The sequence below is a fragment of the Paracoccidioides brasiliensis genome (genome assembly GCF_000150735.1).
Source record: "Paracoccidioides brasiliensis Pb18 unplaced genomic scaffold supercont2.1, whole genome shotgun sequence".
NCBI classification, from domain to species: domain Eukaryota; kingdom Fungi; phylum Ascomycota; class Eurotiomycetes; order Onygenales; family Ajellomycetaceae; genus Paracoccidioides; species Paracoccidioides brasiliensis.
Genome location: NW_011371358.1, coordinates 1,972,551 through 1,989,588, shown reverse-complemented (window position 1 = coordinate 1,989,588; position 17,038 = coordinate 1,972,551). Strand labels below are relative to the sequence as shown.

The 17,038-nt window shown below is 45.9% G+C and overlaps 7 protein-coding genes across 7 annotated transcripts; 6 read left to right on the top strand and 1 right to left on the bottom strand.

Annotated features, from left to right (window-relative positions):
* Positions 1 to 204: 204 nt before the first annotated feature.
* PADG_00590 (uncharacterized protein) lies at positions 205 to 1,704 on the top strand (the record flags this gene model as incomplete). Its single annotated transcript, XM_010758113.1, has 1 exon — positions 205 to 1,704. The coding sequence occupies one exon, from the start codon at positions 205 to 207 to the stop codon at positions 1,702 to 1,704; it is 1,500 nt and encodes a 499-aa protein (XP_010756415.1).
* Positions 1,705 to 2,551: 847 nt separating this feature from the next.
* On the top strand, positions 2,552 to 3,940 carry PADG_00589 (uncharacterized protein; the record flags this gene model as incomplete). Its single annotated transcript, XM_010758112.1, has 1 exon — positions 2,552 to 3,940. One exon carries the CDS (start codon positions 2,552 to 2,554, stop codon positions 3,938 to 3,940), a length of 1,389 nt encoding a protein of 462 aa, XP_010756414.1.
* A 698-nt stretch (positions 3,941 to 4,638) lies between these two features.
* On the top strand, positions 4,639 to 6,856 carry PADG_00588 (uncharacterized protein; the record flags this gene model as incomplete). Its single annotated transcript, XM_010757593.1, has 2 exons — positions 4,639 to 6,706; positions 6,765 to 6,856. 2 exons carry the CDS (start codon positions 4,639 to 4,641, stop codon positions 6,854 to 6,856), a joined length of 2,160 nt encoding a protein of 719 aa, XP_010755895.1.
* A 2,106-nt stretch (positions 6,857 to 8,962) lies between these two features.
* PADG_00587 (uncharacterized protein) lies at positions 8,963 to 9,468 on the top strand (the record flags this gene model as incomplete). The annotated part of the gene is made up of 3 exons (XM_010758111.1): positions 8,963 to 9,001; positions 9,140 to 9,215; positions 9,296 to 9,468. 3 exons carry the CDS (start codon positions 8,963 to 8,965, stop codon positions 9,466 to 9,468), a joined length of 288 nt encoding a protein of 95 aa, XP_010756413.1.
* Positions 9,469 to 9,491: 23 nt separating this feature from the next.
* On the top strand, positions 9,492 to 10,273 carry PADG_11124 (uncharacterized protein; the record flags this gene model as incomplete). The annotated part of the gene is made up of 4 exons (XM_010758421.1): positions 9,492 to 9,683; positions 9,739 to 9,888; positions 9,963 to 10,095; positions 10,185 to 10,273. 4 exons carry the CDS (start codon positions 9,492 to 9,494, stop codon positions 10,271 to 10,273), a joined length of 564 nt encoding a protein of 187 aa, XP_010756723.1.
* A 1,553-nt stretch (positions 10,274 to 11,826) lies between these two features.
* On the top strand, positions 11,827 to 12,603 carry PADG_11123 (uncharacterized protein; the record flags this gene model as incomplete). The annotated part of the gene is made up of 1 exon (XM_010758420.1): positions 11,827 to 12,603. The coding sequence occupies one exon, from the start codon at positions 11,827 to 11,829 to the stop codon at positions 12,601 to 12,603; it is 777 nt and encodes a 258-aa protein (XP_010756722.1).
* A 267-nt stretch (positions 12,604 to 12,870) lies between these two features.
* On the bottom strand, positions 12,871 to 13,730 carry PADG_00585 (uncharacterized protein; the record flags this gene model as incomplete). The annotated part of the gene is made up of 3 exons (XM_010757592.1): positions 12,871 to 12,918; positions 12,979 to 13,482; positions 13,542 to 13,730. The coding sequence occupies 3 exons, from the start codon at positions 13,728 to 13,730 to the stop codon at positions 12,871 to 12,873; spliced, it is 741 nt and encodes a 246-aa protein (XP_010755894.1).
* Positions 13,731 to 17,038: the final 3,308 nt, after the last annotated feature.

Here is a 17,038-nt window from a genome sequence, read left to right as displayed (position 1 = left end):
CCAATCGAAAACGCGGGATCCTTACCACCCTGGTTCCTCTTCCCTCCCCCCCCCCCCCCCCCCCCGGCGCCGCGACAATTCTGCCCAAGGACACAAGGGCACGCGGACTCCCTGTTTCAAAAATTGTGATCTGCTCTGCCCGAGCTGCCCATTCTGTTGATAAAATAGCCATGAAAGCTGGGATTTGAGGCAAACGCCCCAATCATGGCAGACCCATTATTCGAACTCCTGGCGCCGTACATTGATTCCGCTGACGTATCCTCATGGCCGCCGACCCCAACCCCAACCCCAGACACAGTGTCGTCACAGTACCTTAAATTCCTGTCAACACTATCGCTGTCCGCATTGACATCGACGGAACCCCAGTCTCTATCCCAGACTTCTCACTCCGTCCTCGTTTCGCTCCAAGCCCTCTCCAATCGCTCTCATAAGTCCCTTATTACGGCGGCTGATAATCTCTCCTCTCTTCGCTTTTTGATACCGCGGTTAGCTGCTGAGGCACGACGGCTCCAAGATGAGATTCCAAAATTGGATGATGAGGTCGTGCATTTCTCCTCCGTCTACAATAAGAATGTAGAGAACCCGATGCTACATGGAAGGAAGAAGGCGATGCAGTTGCTTAGGAATGTGGACCGACTCTCCGATATCTTGGAGTTGCCTACTCTGCTTTCTACGGCTGTGTCTTCCTCGTCCGTTAATGCTAGGGCCCCTGGAGGGCCTAGCATGAATTACTCTTCTGCTCTGGATCTCTTTGCGCACATAAAGCGACTACAGACTCTTTATCCCGATTCGACATTGGTTAAGGACATTGCGCGGCAAGCGGAAGAGGCGATGAAGGAGATGACCAGTAACCTTATAGCTGGACTTCGAGTTCAGAACATAAGACTTGCTGCAGCAATGAGAACTGTGGGTTGGCTTCGCCGTGTCGCTCCGGAGCTAGAGTGTCCCAGTAAAGGAGGAACCCCTTCCATGAACAGTGAGGGAACCTTTGGCGCATTGTTTCTGGTTTGTCGTCTAGCAAATCTAATATCGATGCTTGAAGCCCTTGAACCCCTGAGAGAGCTTGCAGACCAAGAAACACAGAGGAGGCTGCAGAACAATACAGAGCAAACAGCCGAATCTACAAACCACAATGCCTGGTCTGGAGGCCAGCAAACCGAGCGATTTTTGAAAAGATACATCGAAATCTACCGAGAGCAAAGTTTTGCAATAGTTGCTATGTACAAGAATATATTCACACCTACACCACCTGAATCTGACCTGGCCCCTGCAAGTGTGCCCGGTTTGGATCTACGCTCCCTGAGCCTCCAGACGAAACCGACACCGAAAACGCAGAAAACGCAGGATGATCCCCTTCCTCGTCTACCCCCTGCATTGGCAACCTTCCCCATGCATATCGCGCAACTGCTGACAGAAACACTGAAAGCCTATCTACCAAATGTCAAAGACAAAAGCTCGCGAGAATGTTTGCTTTCACAGGTTCTGTATTGCGCCGGTAGTTTGGGTCGATTGGGGGGGAATTTCAGCATGTTCTTATCACTCCTGGGTGAAGAGGATGACGAAGAGGAAGAAGATGATGTTGCAAAGGGCAACGTTGTCCCTGAGTGGGAAGGAGTTATGATGAAGCACCGTGTATTAGCAGAACGCCTGGATCGCATGACAGCGGGTGGAACCGACAACGGACTGAAGACAATATCTCCTTAATCTGATCCAGTACACAAAGTGCATTTCGAGTTTCCCGGTATTAAATTTATGGAGAACGTCGTGAGAGATGCTGCGCCTTAGACGAAGCTGTATTCCCCCGCCATCTTGTTGGTTACATTGCCCTCGACGAAGCTAGATAATACCAGAGCAATCATAACAGCAAATTATGGAAGCACATAGAGCTAACCAAACATCATCAATAGCCCAACTGTACTCTACCCTTTCAATCCACACTCTCCTTCTATTATCTTCAAATATCTATCTACAAGTCTATCTATAACTACATAGTTTATTACCTAACTAATGAATGGAGGCTCCAGCTAAAGAAGCCCACTAACCAGATACGGCTAACCGAAGGCGGTTGGAAAAAGCCAAGAACAGAGCTGCCCTTAACAGCCTAGCGTGGGTGCTTTGTCATCCGCTGTTGTTGCTCCAAGAAGATGAAGAAGACGAAGGGACTGCTATTGTTTCATTCAATTTCTTCATCTCACCCTGGATGTGATTTCTTTCTCTCTTTACCTTTATCTCGTCTCTATCTATCCCGCTCTAACTCTTCGTTGTTGTGAAACATCGATATTCTCATTTGCTTGGATGTCAATTTGCCCGGCTTCTCAGCTGTTCTCCTCTAGCACCAGGTCCGTTCCTTGCATCTGCCACAACGATCTCCCAACCTTGGAATTCTCCGTTCATGAGCCCCTCCACCAACTATCCGCCTCAACTGGCATACTCGTAGACCTTCCAACGCCTCTGACAGACCCCATTTCGCTATAGGATTCCACCCTTCAGCCTCGCATATGTTAACTTGTCGCGTACATTTTCTTGGCTATTCGGTCGTTAACATCTACCAATGGCTACTTTAGCCTCGTCCGCTGCGCCTCTACCAAATGGTGGCTTGGTTGACCCCACGAAGCAAGCAGAATATCCCATTCTCTTGGGAGACAAGTTGGCTCGAAGGGAAGAAGCTAGCGGCAATGGATTTATCAGCATCACATACAACCATAAGAGCAAGTCAGCTTCTCGACAGCAGCGTGCAACAATCACTGCAACGGACTCTTCTCGGCATCTTTACAAGCTCACACTGCAGGACAAAGGCCCCAATGCAGACCAGAACATTGTACACACATACCAAGGCAGCGTTGATCCCACTTCCCCACTTTCCGTGTCAGAGACTGGCAATTTGGTCTTGGTGTTTGACCCAAAGCGAAAAGCGTTTATTCTTGAACTTGTCATGACCAGGCTGAATTTCAACCTTCGATCTGCCCCTGGGAAATCTACCCAACAAGTTACAGAGCAATATCCGCAGCTTAATGTTCTCTCTGGAGAGGATCAGGTATCCGGCGATGATCAACTTCTGGAAAAACCGGGTGAAGATGATGCGGAAGGTGCTCCGGATGACAGCAATCCGTATGATTTTCGACACTTTCTTCCAAAATCTAAAGCCGACGACGATATACCTGAATCCATTACACCTGATCCACATCAAGTTACCGCGAGTCAACCAGCTTCTCGATTGGCACCACCACAGCCACCACCATTGTCCAGCGGGAAACCCAGGCCGAAGCCTGCTGCAAAAGCCAAACCTCAGACAAACCCTCTCCGACCGCTGAAACGCCTGCCGAAGTCAATAACTAATCCCAAAATGGCGACTATACCCAAACCTCAATCCGCTCCTCTTGTTGAGGAAGTGGGCTTGGTCCCTGATTCAGCGTCAGATGGAGCGTCAGACGGAGAAGAAGAAGAAACTACTACACAAAATGTGGTCGATAATACGGCATCACAGCCTGCTGCATCACCCGGAGCAAATATAATTGTTGACGGCGACCTGATTATTGATATGGGTTCTCCGCCCCCCGCACGACCGGTCTTCAAAATAAATCCTCGTCATTTCTCGTCGAACAATACCTCTGCCAATGAGGCAGACTACGATAGTGATGATGATGGGGAGATAGAAGATTTGAGATTGCCGTCTCCAGCTGGCGCCTCGTACCACGGACATGAAGATGACGAAGAGGAGGAAGACGATGAGGAAGAACAAGAAAGAGAAAGAGAAAGAGGAGAAACCAGGCAGGATGACGTTATAGATGATGATGATTTGGCTGCTGAGATGGAAGCTGCTTTTGAAGAGAGTGCAAGAGAAGAAGAACAGGAGAGGGCTCAGCAGCAGCTGCTGCTGCAACAGCAGATGCAACACCACATTGTTAGCGAGGATGAAAGCGAAGTAAGTGAAGAAGAGTAAGTATACGATATGAGGGACACATGCTTATGAGAATCGTCAAGCTCTCCTGAGCTAGAATTGACACTACCTTGCTGTTATCTTTCTTCGTTTTCAGGGGGGCAATGGAGGCAGGGCATTCGTTTGATCTGACTAGGGTTAATTATACCACATTCTCCCTCCTTCCATTTATTTGTATGATACGACAAACAAAATGATTACAATTTACGATTTTAATAAAAGAATAGAAACGATATTTAATTCTTATTCATTTGAAAATAATGCATTCAATTTCACCAGCACCCAACTTGCAGCGGAGCAACGTTGATCCGAACCGTAATTATCCTTCATCCAATTCCTAGCTTTCAACCTTCATCTTCCGCGTCTCGACACCAACTTATCACGCCAAACACTCTCGCAGAGCTCCATATCTCCTTGAATTCACAACTACGACACCTGACCGAGAACTTTTACGTTCTGCAATTATCCCTCATGACCTCTCCGGTTCATGTCCTCTTCAGGGGACTTGTGTGTTGAGGGAGCGTGAAATGACTTCACACCATTTAACCCTTCTTGTAACCCTTAGACAACACCTGCAGTTGGTCAGTGAGGTGAGCTAGCTGTCTTACCTTGCGAAGTTGCGCAATATCTATTGCTAGGTATATCACGACGTCTTGTCCTGCTCCCATTTCTGTTGAGCTCTGTTTCTTTGGTTATCAAACATGTCGGCCACGTCGTCTTCGAAGCGCATGTCCCTTCCGCCAGTACCCTCGCCTTCCAACCCGATCCTTGTCGCGACTCAGTCGCAGTGGATATTCACCGATTCAGAACTTCACCGAACACCCTCCATTCTCGACGGGATGACTATGGAAGCTGAACACACAAGCCGGAGTAAAGGGGTCAATTTCATCACCCAGGTCGGGATCCTTTTGAATCTTCCGCAGCTCACACTCTGCACCGCGAGCGTCTATCTCCACCGCTTTTTCATGCGATATAGCATGAAGGATCTTCCTCAACGGCCAGGAATGCATCCCTACTCCGTCGCTGCTACCTCTCTATTCCTCGCGACCAAAGTCGAAGAGAACTGCCGCAAGATGAAAGAGCTGATCGTAGCTTGTTGCCGCGTCGCGCAGAAGAAACCAAGTATGGTCGTGGATGAACAGTCGAAGGAATTTTGGAGATGGCGCGATACTATTTTACACAATGAAGATCTGCTGCTTGAAGCGTTGTGCTTTGATCTCCAACTTGAGCAACCTTATCGTCTCCTCTACGAGTTCATTTGCTATTTCAAGGTGCAAGGGAACAAGCGGCTAAGGAATTCTGCATGGGCTTTCTTGAATGATTCTACGTATACCGTACTATGCGTTCAATTTCCCGCGCGTACAATCGCTGCTGCAGCGCTCTACGCGGCAGCAAGACACTGCGAAGTTACATTCGAAGACGACGCCCTTAATAGACCTTGGTGGGAGCAATTGGACGTTGATCTCAATGAGATGAGAAGGGCATGCAACCGTATGGCAGATATTTATGAATTTGTTTCCGTTCCGGTGCCTGGACAGCAATATGCTCACCTCTCGACTGGGGACGATGGAGCAACCGACCAGACAAGAACATCCCATCAGCCGAAAAGTGAGAGCAGCATGGATATTAGCGCCAACAGCATGTCTCCTGGTGAGATTAACGGGCGCAAACGGGAAAGGGATGGCCATTCTGACTCATTTAGCCAATATCCAATCAGCCTTCCTGCAAACGGAACAACGTCGGGGACACAGGATCCTCAACCTTCTCCGAAGCGCCAACGTCGTGAAGGGAGTGAAGTTGATACCGATACAGCTCCTTTCAGCCAGACACAACCTCCTCTATCATCACAAACTTCATTCGCTCAGGCTGCTTCAAACCTGAATATCGCCTCAAAGAAATCTTCGCGAACTGCCACCAATGATCCCTCCAGCCAGATACCTTCAGAGATTAATGGACATCCCAGCAATGTCTCTCCTCCCAAAAGTAGAATCCCCCAGGCAGCTCGAATTCCTGCCAACGTACCACGACAAGAACACCCACTTCCGCCACCCCCACCCGTTACCGTACCCCCTCTTCCTCACCAACATTCCCCACCCCCTCGTCGTGCAAGTTATGCGAGCAATCCACCACCACCTAATATACCACCACCCCCAAGAGGCCTGCCGCCGTCATCGGGGCCATCAATGTTCCATCCACCACCACCACCACCTCCTCCTCCTCCCCCTCCGCCATCTAATTCTTCTAGCGTTGATGAATTACAGCAACGCATTGATGCCATCATCCAGCAAGGTTTGCCACGGGACAATGACCGATCTCACGAACCTAGAGGGAACTATCACTGCCATCCACCGTCAAGAGATAGGGATGGAGACAGAGAAAGAGACAGAGATAGATATCTGGACAGTGATATCGATAGGAGTCAGGAGAGGGATAGATATAGGGAGAGAGGGATTGACAAGGATAGAGAAAAAGATAAAGACAAAGGGCGCGATTATGACCGCGACTTTAACCGTTCCAGAAGGCAGTCGTCAGAGGCATCAGGTTCTGTAGCCATCTCTGCATCTCTATCCGCGCCATCTTTCTCCGGAGCACCACCAGCAACCGTACTGCCGCCTCCTCCAGCCCCCTTGGCTGACACACGTAAGGAGTCAGGACAGGATCAACAAGAGAAAGGCGAGGCAGTGAATGCGAATACTACGACGAATACCACTGTGTCACGGGGAAGCGGAAACAATAGTGCTGAACCTGATGATTGTGGTAGTGAGGAGGGTGAGGTTTGAGCAAGGGCCTCTTCATTCTCCCCTTTATCACTCACCCCCTTATCCAGAGCAATTGGTGGTGGATGATGGGCAAAATGTGGATTCTGTCAAACGCCCCTTTCGCGACAAAGGCACCTTACGGTTCTACGCTGATATTTGACGAAGCACAATATCATCTTCCTCATCGCCATTGCCATTGTAACCCGTCGCCCATAGTGGGCGATTTTATAAGAAACCAGAACCACGTCCGCAATTGAAACAACAAGATAATCGAGATAAGGGTTTCTTCAAGTCCGATTTCAGTTTGCTGTATATCCTCTTCAACAGGAGAGGCCCATCTATTTACTGAAATTGCAAGTCTGCAATTTTGCATCATTGAATTACATGTATTCTCACGTGCGACTTGGGATGCCAAATACCACCAGAAGGCCCCCCATCCAAAAACAACAAGAAAAGAAAAGAAATTGCGACATTATTTCCAAGAATAGATTAGGAGGTGCGAAGATTCACGTCAGGAAACAACAGGTAGAGAGAATGGAAATGGCAACGCCGGCATGAGCATATTTTGGAAACTCAAATCATGAATGTCTCACGATCAATTTCAGTTTTCCATTTTTGTTCAGCTCCAATATGGGCTTTGCCTCAGGCCTGTAGAGCAAGAGGAGAAGAAATCTTCTCACTGACAAGGTTTTGACATGCACAAATGGTATCAGTTGTCCGGTAGATGGTAGGTTTTACAAATGATAAGGGTTGAGCAGATCTGAATATGCAATCATATTTGAAACTTTGACATTAAATTTGAAACAATTGAAAGTTTCTGTTATTTACCAAAAATAAAGTTAAAAGCGAAATTAAAGTAGCTTTTTATGGAACTGAAGAAGCGGCCCAAGGTGGAAATCTATAATGTAATGTAATAATCCATTCTCAAATGACCTCTTGACCATCTAATGACCAAAATCTTGCATTCATATATTTTCAATGAGATCTCAACAATACCTTGATAATTATATAACTATTGAATATTGAAATTACATAATAATTTATATAATTATATATAATTAGCTTCTATAATAATTGCTTAATAAGCTAATTGAAATAACTAGTTAACTATTAAAATAAATTTGTATGTAAAAAAACTTAGAGAATTTAATTCTTCTAAAACAGCTATGTAAAAATCTAATTATCATTTCAAATAGATTTTATAGAGTTTTAAAATAGTTTTTAATTTTAATATAATTTTTTAAAGCTATTTTTTATAGTTGTATCTAAATTTGTATTTATATTTATATCTATTTTATAAATTTTACTTTTAAACATACTTTAAATTTTATATTGATTTTTTTATTTTATTATAGGTTTACTTAATATTGCTTGAATTATTTTTATTATTTTTATAATATTAGTTATATAACTTATATATATATTTATATTATAATTTTTATTTTAAATTTTTTAATATAAATACAGAAAATAATTTTTTTATATATAAATAACTTTTTTTATTTTAAATTTTATTAGTTTAATAAACTAAAATAATATAATAAAAAGTTTATTAAAGAAACATCTATTTTGATTAAAACTATATTTTGTCTATTCTTCTCTTTAATATTAATTTATTTATTTTAATTATTTAAAAGTTAATAATAAAATATAATACTTTTTTAATCTATATTTAAAGTAAAAAAAAAAACTTGATTAATTTATAATATAAAAAATTAATATTTATAAAAAAATTTCTAATTAATAACTAGATTTAAAACTTCTATATCTTTCAATTACTCAAAATTCTTTTAGTAATAAATAATACATCAAAAATATAAAAAAGAAAATTTCAACTACTCTTCTTATAACAGTTTCTAGATAGATAAAATTGAAATTGCTTTATAGTTTAACTATCATGATCACAAGATCTAGTTAAAGATATCTCCTTGGCACTGCTATCTTCTATGTCTTAGAAAACTATCTCTCTACAGCACGAACTGCCACTACTCCGATAAGAATATTCATATTACTCTCTGATGATGAGGTGACCATCTTTCCTTTGTAAGAGATGATTATCTTGCTTTGTGTGAAATGACATGACTATCATATGAATGATGGGATAATCATCTCTATGAAAGACATTGCCACTTCCTTGATCAGATAGAGTGGTATCTGAGTGTATTCATGAAGAAGGGAAGGCTGATGAGAACCATATAAAGCTAGCTATCCGACCCACTGTTCAGAGGGGCAGTGATTCATTCTTAATATATCAGATTCATTGAAGATGAGCCGCCTAGCGCAAGGGTTGCCAGCGCGATCCAAGGTAGGTACCGTTCGTTCGGCGAGAGAGAATCTTCTGGGTGCAACCTTTCTCAAAGGCTCAACCGCCGCAGACCCCAAACTCTGTGGGGAAGTCTCGAGCGAGAATCCCTCCCAGAGTGCTCATCGATCGCCATCTTAGCATACCGCCTCTCCTCTCTCCGATAGCAATTCCACGATAGAGGAGTCCAAACCGAGAACCCATGTCAACCTCCTGGGTTGGTGGCAGCCGGGGTAAGTCGGTCGAGCGTCTTCCTTCCCTTGTCTCTGCAGCTCAGCTGCTGACAGCTTCCAACAGAACAACCGATCCTCGTGGATTCGGAGAGCAATGGAGAGGATACACTGAACGATACAAATCCTAGGTTATTGGACCTGCTGCGCGCACGGGTGCCTTGGGCGGCCGCGGAGGGTTTGCGTGCGACACGACGTCCGGCAATCCTGGAAAGTATGACGAAGGAGAGCACCGACTGACGAGGCGGCAACGCGTGCGACACATGGGTGTTCGAGTTGAGATCCCCTCCACACTGGACGCCTTTCAAGAGTCTGAGAGGCGAGGCGATAACAATGATCCCGGCGGTGACAGAGACTTAAATAACTCCAGCGACTGCAGCGACGACGATGATCATGTCACTAGGCAGTTGCGGAAGCGGCGGAAACTCTCAGCACAGTCCTCCTCCATGTCCACTGTATCTTCCACAGCTTGCACAGAAATCCTTCTTCGACTATGGTGATAAATGACAGGAAGCCACGGGATCCGATGAAGTACTGCAAAATCTGACCGGTGATTCCCACGGTGTACCAGCTGTCCCACAAGATAATACGGTGACGAGCCGCTCAAGTGATGATATACCAGTCTCCGGCTTTCTTTCAAGCTACCTGAGCAGGTCCAGGGTGTGTTACACTATGACATTCTATCACGAAAAGGCTGTTCGGCCCCTATCGGCAAAGGCAAACGGTTCGTCCAGTCCCCATCGCAACCTGTATACGTGTGCCCTTCGGAGGGTAACGCGCTGCTGAAGAAACTCAAGCAGGGCGGTGTGCCATGGGATGAGATCGCCAAGCGCCCCTGGACATATCCAAGCCGACTCTCCAGGTGCGGTATTCCACCAAGCTGAAGGACCGTACTCGGTCAACGTGTAGGTCTAAGCCTAGAAAACGTGGATACCACTGAGGCAAATTACCAACAGTGGCTGCAGGCATTCAGCGGACAGCTATCAGCAGGGGTCCTGGAAGGAGAACTGGGTCCCCAGGCCAGAACACTGTAGATGGTGTTTAGGGGAGGGAAGGGGGATGTTGGGTTAGTACATTGCTACTGCTATGCACATCCAGGGAAACGTCCAAAAATCAATGGTAGAAGCCAACGAATCGTTATGTATGTATATGTCCATATAATCATGTACCCCCTTGGCTCCGTCTCTTTTAAGCAACCTGTCTTAGGTCCGGGTTTGAAGGAGGGATTTTGCGGGAAAAGGTCACTATATCTTTCTACTTTTTCTTCTCTTTTTTTCCTTCTATTTTTGGGCTTCTCTATTTTAATATTGACCAATCGGGGACATAATATTTAGATCCCATTTCATTGCTGCAAATGTACTGCTTATACAGCCATGCGCAGGTTGGTGTTAGGAGAAGCCCCCGCCCAAACGCCTCCTAGCTTAGCAAAGTATTTCATACTTATCGTTCTGGAGATAGCCCAGAAGTGTCGACAAGTAAGACCAAAGCGTATTATCATGAACATCGAGGACGCCACAAATTGTGTGGTAAATTTCGATTGGAAGGGTATTAAATTGCGCAAGGATCCCCTGAGAAAGCCCAGGAAGCGCATAAGAGAAGAGTGGAGGAATGCGCCTGGGAAAAGAAAAACAACCCAAGCAGCAGAGTCATTGAGAATCAACTCTTCAAGCCTTTCTCTCCAAGAAGTGTGAAAACTTTCATTCAGCCCAGTTGCAGCAAGTTGGAAATCCCGCTCTTACGCAGGACAGCAAAAGTATTGCTGTTAGTCGCGGACAAACAGGTTAACTATATCAACTTGGCCGAAATACCTGTCCTCCTCCACTGTCAGCAGGATATAACACATGTACCTCTTCAAGACATCTAGAATGTTTATGAGAATATTGACAAAAAGCAATATTGAGGTAATCTTTTTTGGTTGTTGTATTAAGCAATAAATCTTACCTCTTTAAGAAATAAGGGTATTGCGCCTCTAGGAGTGCATGCACTTTGTATGACGCGAAATTTTAGTCGAGGGTGGATGAGAGGGGGCGCAAAGAAAATTCATTCTGAACATCCGATAATGCGCCAAGGAAAAGGGCCAGTTATGTCCACCTCAGTGGGTCTTATGTGAACATAGACATTGTCCGGCGTTTTGTGATGACATTTGTGATTGGACCAAGCAGTATGAAGAAGAAACAGATACTGAGAGATTATGCGCTGGATTGCAACTTGAAGTACGCAGTAGTTTAGCCTGGAATATGACGTTAATAATATGATTGAACACGTCCAGAAAGCCCCGCGGGGTGACCCAGGCTCCTGCATGGGCCATCACAAAACAATCCATGCATTTCTAAATCCATTGGCCAAAGGAAATGGTCAGATACCATGTCAGCGCAGGGATGACAGTGATGTCGATTCGCTCGGAGTGCTGCATGGATGTTGTCAAAGCGCCGGGCTCGAGCATCGTGCTGAAAAGTCTGGCAACTCAAAGAGGATGTTAAAGATGGCGGGGTAAGCACAGTTCTTCGAGCATCGGCTGGTCCGATAAAGCACTGTGAGCTCCCACAGCAGGAGACGTTTTGCCTTCCAAAGTCATACTCTGAGGGTGCCGAAGCGATCATGGAAAACAACTCGCAGAGACTCCTGGACTATCTGGGGGAGGCGCCTCCGGGATTTCCTACCAATTCAACAACCAAAACACCTAACACGACAAACGACCAATATAGTTGGAGGCAGATCAACAGCGTTGGTCAATGGTCCGAATTTATCTACGTCCGTATTATCCAGCGTTACGGCACCTTACTTCACCAAGTGCGAGTTGTGAGAGAACCAATCCCATACTCTCCTCCACAGCCTATAAACACCGAGCTGATGTTCGCTGTCCGTTTCGCTTCCTATGTTCAAGGTCGATTACGCCATGCGCTGCGAGCTGGTTTGCAGAACCCTGCACCTCAACTTGCCAATATGAATCTTACTCCCATCACAGTTGACACAGGCGATGCATCCCAGATTACCAACAGGTTGCGACCCGATATCTCTTTTTTCCGGGCGGGCAGTACACCCAGCTCGTCCCCAAACCGCTGCCCAGGATGCCTGAAGGTGTCACGGAAATGGAGATCTGACTGGGGCAAAGCATCGTCGCATTCAGACCGCACGGAGTATTTGCAGGTTCTGTCACAGGTCAACTTTTACATGAAACAGCTCAACACGCGTTATGGCTTTGTCCTAACTGACGCTGAATTGGTCCCTATTAAGAGACTTGATGATGACGGCAGCCTGTTGGTAGCACAGGCAATACCATGGGAAACAGAAGGGCCTGGACGTTTGACCATTCTTCTGGGGCTTTGGTATCTCGGGATGTTGGTGGCGGCAGATAATGAATGGCAATTTTCATAGAACACAGCTGGGGCTGTGTACTGTGCGAGATGTTGAGGTGTGAAAAGAAATGCTTGAAATTATGGAGCTCCTTTATCTCTTTCTTTCTTTCTCTCTTTCTTTCTCTCTCTCTCTCTCTCTCTCTCCCTCTCTCCCTCTCTCTCTCTCTCTCTCCCTCTCTCCCTCTCTCTCTCCCTCTCTCCCTCTCTCCCTCCCTCCCTCTCTCTCTCTCTCTCTCTCTCTCTCTCCTTTTGCAAGCCTGTATGAGCGCATTGACGAACCGCCATCCTAGTAGTACTTTGTGTTCGCTGGGAGACCCTGTTTCTGATCATCTGCCTGTAAAATCCGTTAGTGGTCAGAAAATAAGCAGCGGAAAAGTTGTTTTGAGTCACCAACAAGCTTCACCCCGATGCTCTCAACGCGCCTAGTTTCAATCTCAAGCCAGGCACGTTCCCTGTCTCTGATGTAGGTGCTGTCAGGATAAGTTATCGCAACATCAAAATCTATCCACATAACCCTTTCTGGGTCACCAGGAACGATCAGAATATTCTTGGGATAAGGGTCATTGTGCTCAATCAAAGCTGAATGAATCTGTTCGATGCCATTGACTGCCTTGGCCATTCGCTCTTTGCTGTAAGTGATGCAGTTCATTAACAAGGGGTTCGGCAGGTATTCCATCAGAATAGCACTTGGGAGGCCAGTGTCGCGCTGAAAGGCATCCAGATGAGGGGCATGTGCAGCCAAGTTCAAGGATAATGCGTATCCATAGAACTGGGGCACATAGCCCTGATCGCATATACCAGATTTTTTGAGAGTGCAGTAGGCCCGGATTTCGCAGCGAGCACGATTCAAGTCACGAACCCCGTCATCGGCATACCCTACGTCTTCATCGTTGTGGAACTGGACGTCAGAAACAGGGTAAGCTTGGAATGCGGCGACGGTCCAAGACACATACATACAACTTTCAGAACAAGGGGCTTGCCATCATAGTTCACATGGAATATCGATGACGCCTCGGATCTTTTCAGCTCTTTGATGAACCTGATCTTTGTGGGGTCGATCTCAATTCTCAAATTGGCGTCGAAACCCTTCTCCTTCTCGTAAATTGTACCCTCTGGGCCACGTAGCAGACCAGTGTGTCTGGGCATGAGGGTGGGTCAGAAACAAAGATAGCCAAACCGCCGAACTAGGTTGGTGCGCACCAGTTTCCTAGGTGTTTCCAAAGCGTAAGCGTAATAAACTACCCCGTAACCTCCTCGATAGAAAAAGATGAGATGTTTGAACTCGAAGCGTCTTGTCACTGGCTTGTGAGTTATAGCCCCACCCGGAATTAGGTTGTTCCCTCCTCTGCGCCAAGATGCCAGCTCATGAGAAAACCTCGACGTGGAAACGCCGCGCGGCTGGCGGCAGAGTAGCCGCGGAACTTCGAGTCAATCACAACAGCTACGCAGCACTCCCCAAGTTGCCCATTTTTGATGCAACTTGCCATGTTCGAGGCCACGCTTTTCATCCATTCAACCCACAACAACTGTCGGAAATCCCGAGAACTATCCGTAGCCCTGCATTTTCAATCCCCTGTTCTATGCTAATCCATTTCTCTCTCTCCCTGGAACTTTAATACGTCCTCATCTGCATTGCTGCCTAACTATTTGGTGACTGCAGGGTTGGGTCCCTAAGCCTAGAAATGTGTGACGTAAATTTACTCAAAATCCCACTGAATGGAATCCCGCAGCCAAGAGCTTCTAGCATTCATCTGGCTGGTCTGCCAACACAACCTCGAACAACCAACCGGGAGGGGCGGCCTCATTAAACAAACACCCTGTCCGGACAGACCTTCCACCAAACACTACCTCTTCCCTGCCCCCCCCCCCCCCCCCCCAAAAAAAAAAAAAAAAAAAAAAAAATTATGCGGAAAAACCTGTTCATTTGGAAGAGTTCCTGTACGGTTCCGTGGTCGTAAGCTTCTATTGGCCGGCCCCCATCACACCTTCGGGCGTCTTTCGTTAGGATGGTCTCACGACAAATTTCGGCACCCAACTCTTGCCCCTTTAGAAGAGACTGAGAAAACAGAGTGGATGAAAAAATTCCTTTTTTTTTTTTTTTTTTTTGAAAGGACTTATAACTATTGTCACTCCTACTGCCATCTCCTCCGTAGATTCGGAGAAAGAGCCATGTAATAGAGAGAAGCAGACAGCAGCAGCAGAAAAGATTTACCGCCCCTCCCCTATACAACTACTAAAGCCCAGATGGATGCCAACCAACCTGTCATATTTTCCTTTTATTCCCCCGAAATTGAGGCTGCCAGAGAAAAGGCTTGGAACGAGAGCAAGCCTGTTGCTGACACTCTTCCAAAGCCTGAGAGCAGTGTAATCGCACCCTTTCTGCCAACTGAACTTTGCGACGACCTAATAGATGTTGTAATTAAGGAGTACCCAAAAGTGGTGAGTTACGTTTGTTTATAAATGACAACCCACTGGCTCACATTGTTTCAGTTTCGGATGATATCTTCCAAAGCCTACATACCAAAATCTGTATCAAAGTGTAGAAGGGGAGGACTTGTGTATTTTCCAGGGAAGCCAGATATTGGAATGTTTTACACAATTGTAATACCTCTTCATGTGTCTGGGATGGTAAAAATTGGAGATGAAGTCATAGATACAAACCGTATCTATAATGTTTTAAGCAGCTGTTTTGTTGAGGTGCCTGATGGCGGCAAGTTTGCAGCATTGATTATGGATAAGATTGAATGAGCTGGTGAATTGCAAACTGCCAACTTACATTATATGAATTGTATTAAGTGTGGAAAAATTGCCTTGTATTTAACAACAAGACACAAACTTGGATCACACTGTAGTGTTTTGAGGGATAGACGCCGTTTCCACTGCCAAAGCCTGAACTGAGTGGTATATCACCCTGAGGAAATGCCGCATTTTCGTGATTTGCAATGCCAAAGCTGTTAACACCTAAGAACGAGGTCCCCTGTGTCGCATTATTCTCACCAAAGGCATAACTGAATGAGTTTTGGACGGATAGGGGCGGGTGTAGCTAGCATAACTCGCCCTGAATCTGCACATTTCTGCCCGTAGGGTGACACCCCCTACTCTCTCTGGCTCCACTATACCAGAGTTTTTAGAAGAAGAGGCCCTCTCCTTTCGGGAAGCTCAATATGGAGGTGCAGCTGGGATGTATCAAGCCGATAAAGATTAACATTACTGACAGAGAAGAGGGGCATGTGCGGAATTAGGGATCTCTGGAATATCAAAAGACAATTTCTTAGGCTGAATGTATGAAGTTCAAAGGAAAAACAAGGCAACGAGACTGGCGGCATCAAACAGGAAAAAATATGATGTGGCATTTACTCACATAACTCTGCTCGCTTAGATTGTTGTCATTTTGTGATGGGATCAACCAAGGTTTAACTAACTAGTTAGTTACCGCCGCCGCTTATTAACTAACTACCTCTTAGTAGCAACCGCACACCGCAACGGAGAGCATCGAAACGCAGGGCAGCCATCTCATCTCATCTAGCTCAAGGGGAAGAATAGCGAGCTCTGGATTCAAGATTTGGCACCGTTCCACATTTCACGACAAATCCGGTTGAGGATGCTGGGCATCTCACAACCTCCTGCTCCTTTCGTTCTCTCACACAGTTCAAGAGAATGCGGGCGAGCTACTGCTGGAAAAGGTCAACATTTTTGACCTTCTTCAAGCAGTGAGTGACTCCCATTGTTCTAGAAGTTATCAGAGAGCTTATTTCTTTTAGATTGTTGAAGTGCTGGTAGCGAACCAAGCAGAACTGCCTTGTGAGATTATCAGTTCATTAACTGAAGCCTTTGGAAATTCGAATATGGGAAAACTTGGACTCTGATACGAGAAGATCCGCTAAAATGCATTGAAGAGGATCCAAGGAATAAAAGCTGGGGGATATTTGAACCTCCTGAGTGGCGTCTCATTGGCAGTTTCCGCCTGCAAAGGGAATGGAGATGCTCTCTGGGCGCATGGGCTTGAGGTACGGTTAAGAGGATGTGGGAACATTTTACGCGTGGGCCTGGCCGACGCCATTTACCATGCATTTTACTCTACCGCAGCCTACGAACTTATCTGCCAACTCATTGGAGCTAGCTCTATGAGAGAAGTTCCTCTACGGAACCTCTGGTGAATCACGGTGCAGTTCTTATCTTGTATAAAGACTGTGATCCAGAGAAAAAGGCGGAAGCAGATCTAAACAATGAATATAGAAGAGGTGATGTATATTCATGCTTCGCAAGGAAACTGTTGGGATGTGGTTGCTATTTTCTAATGTTTTGCGGTTCCTCCATCCCTGAAAGTTGTGCTGCAACCGCAGGGAAGAGTGCTACGACTGATGTATAAGATATGGGAAATACCTGAATAAAATTTCGCATGTCGAACTGGTCGCGTCCAGAAACGATGGAACGAGGGGAGGGGGAGGGGGGAA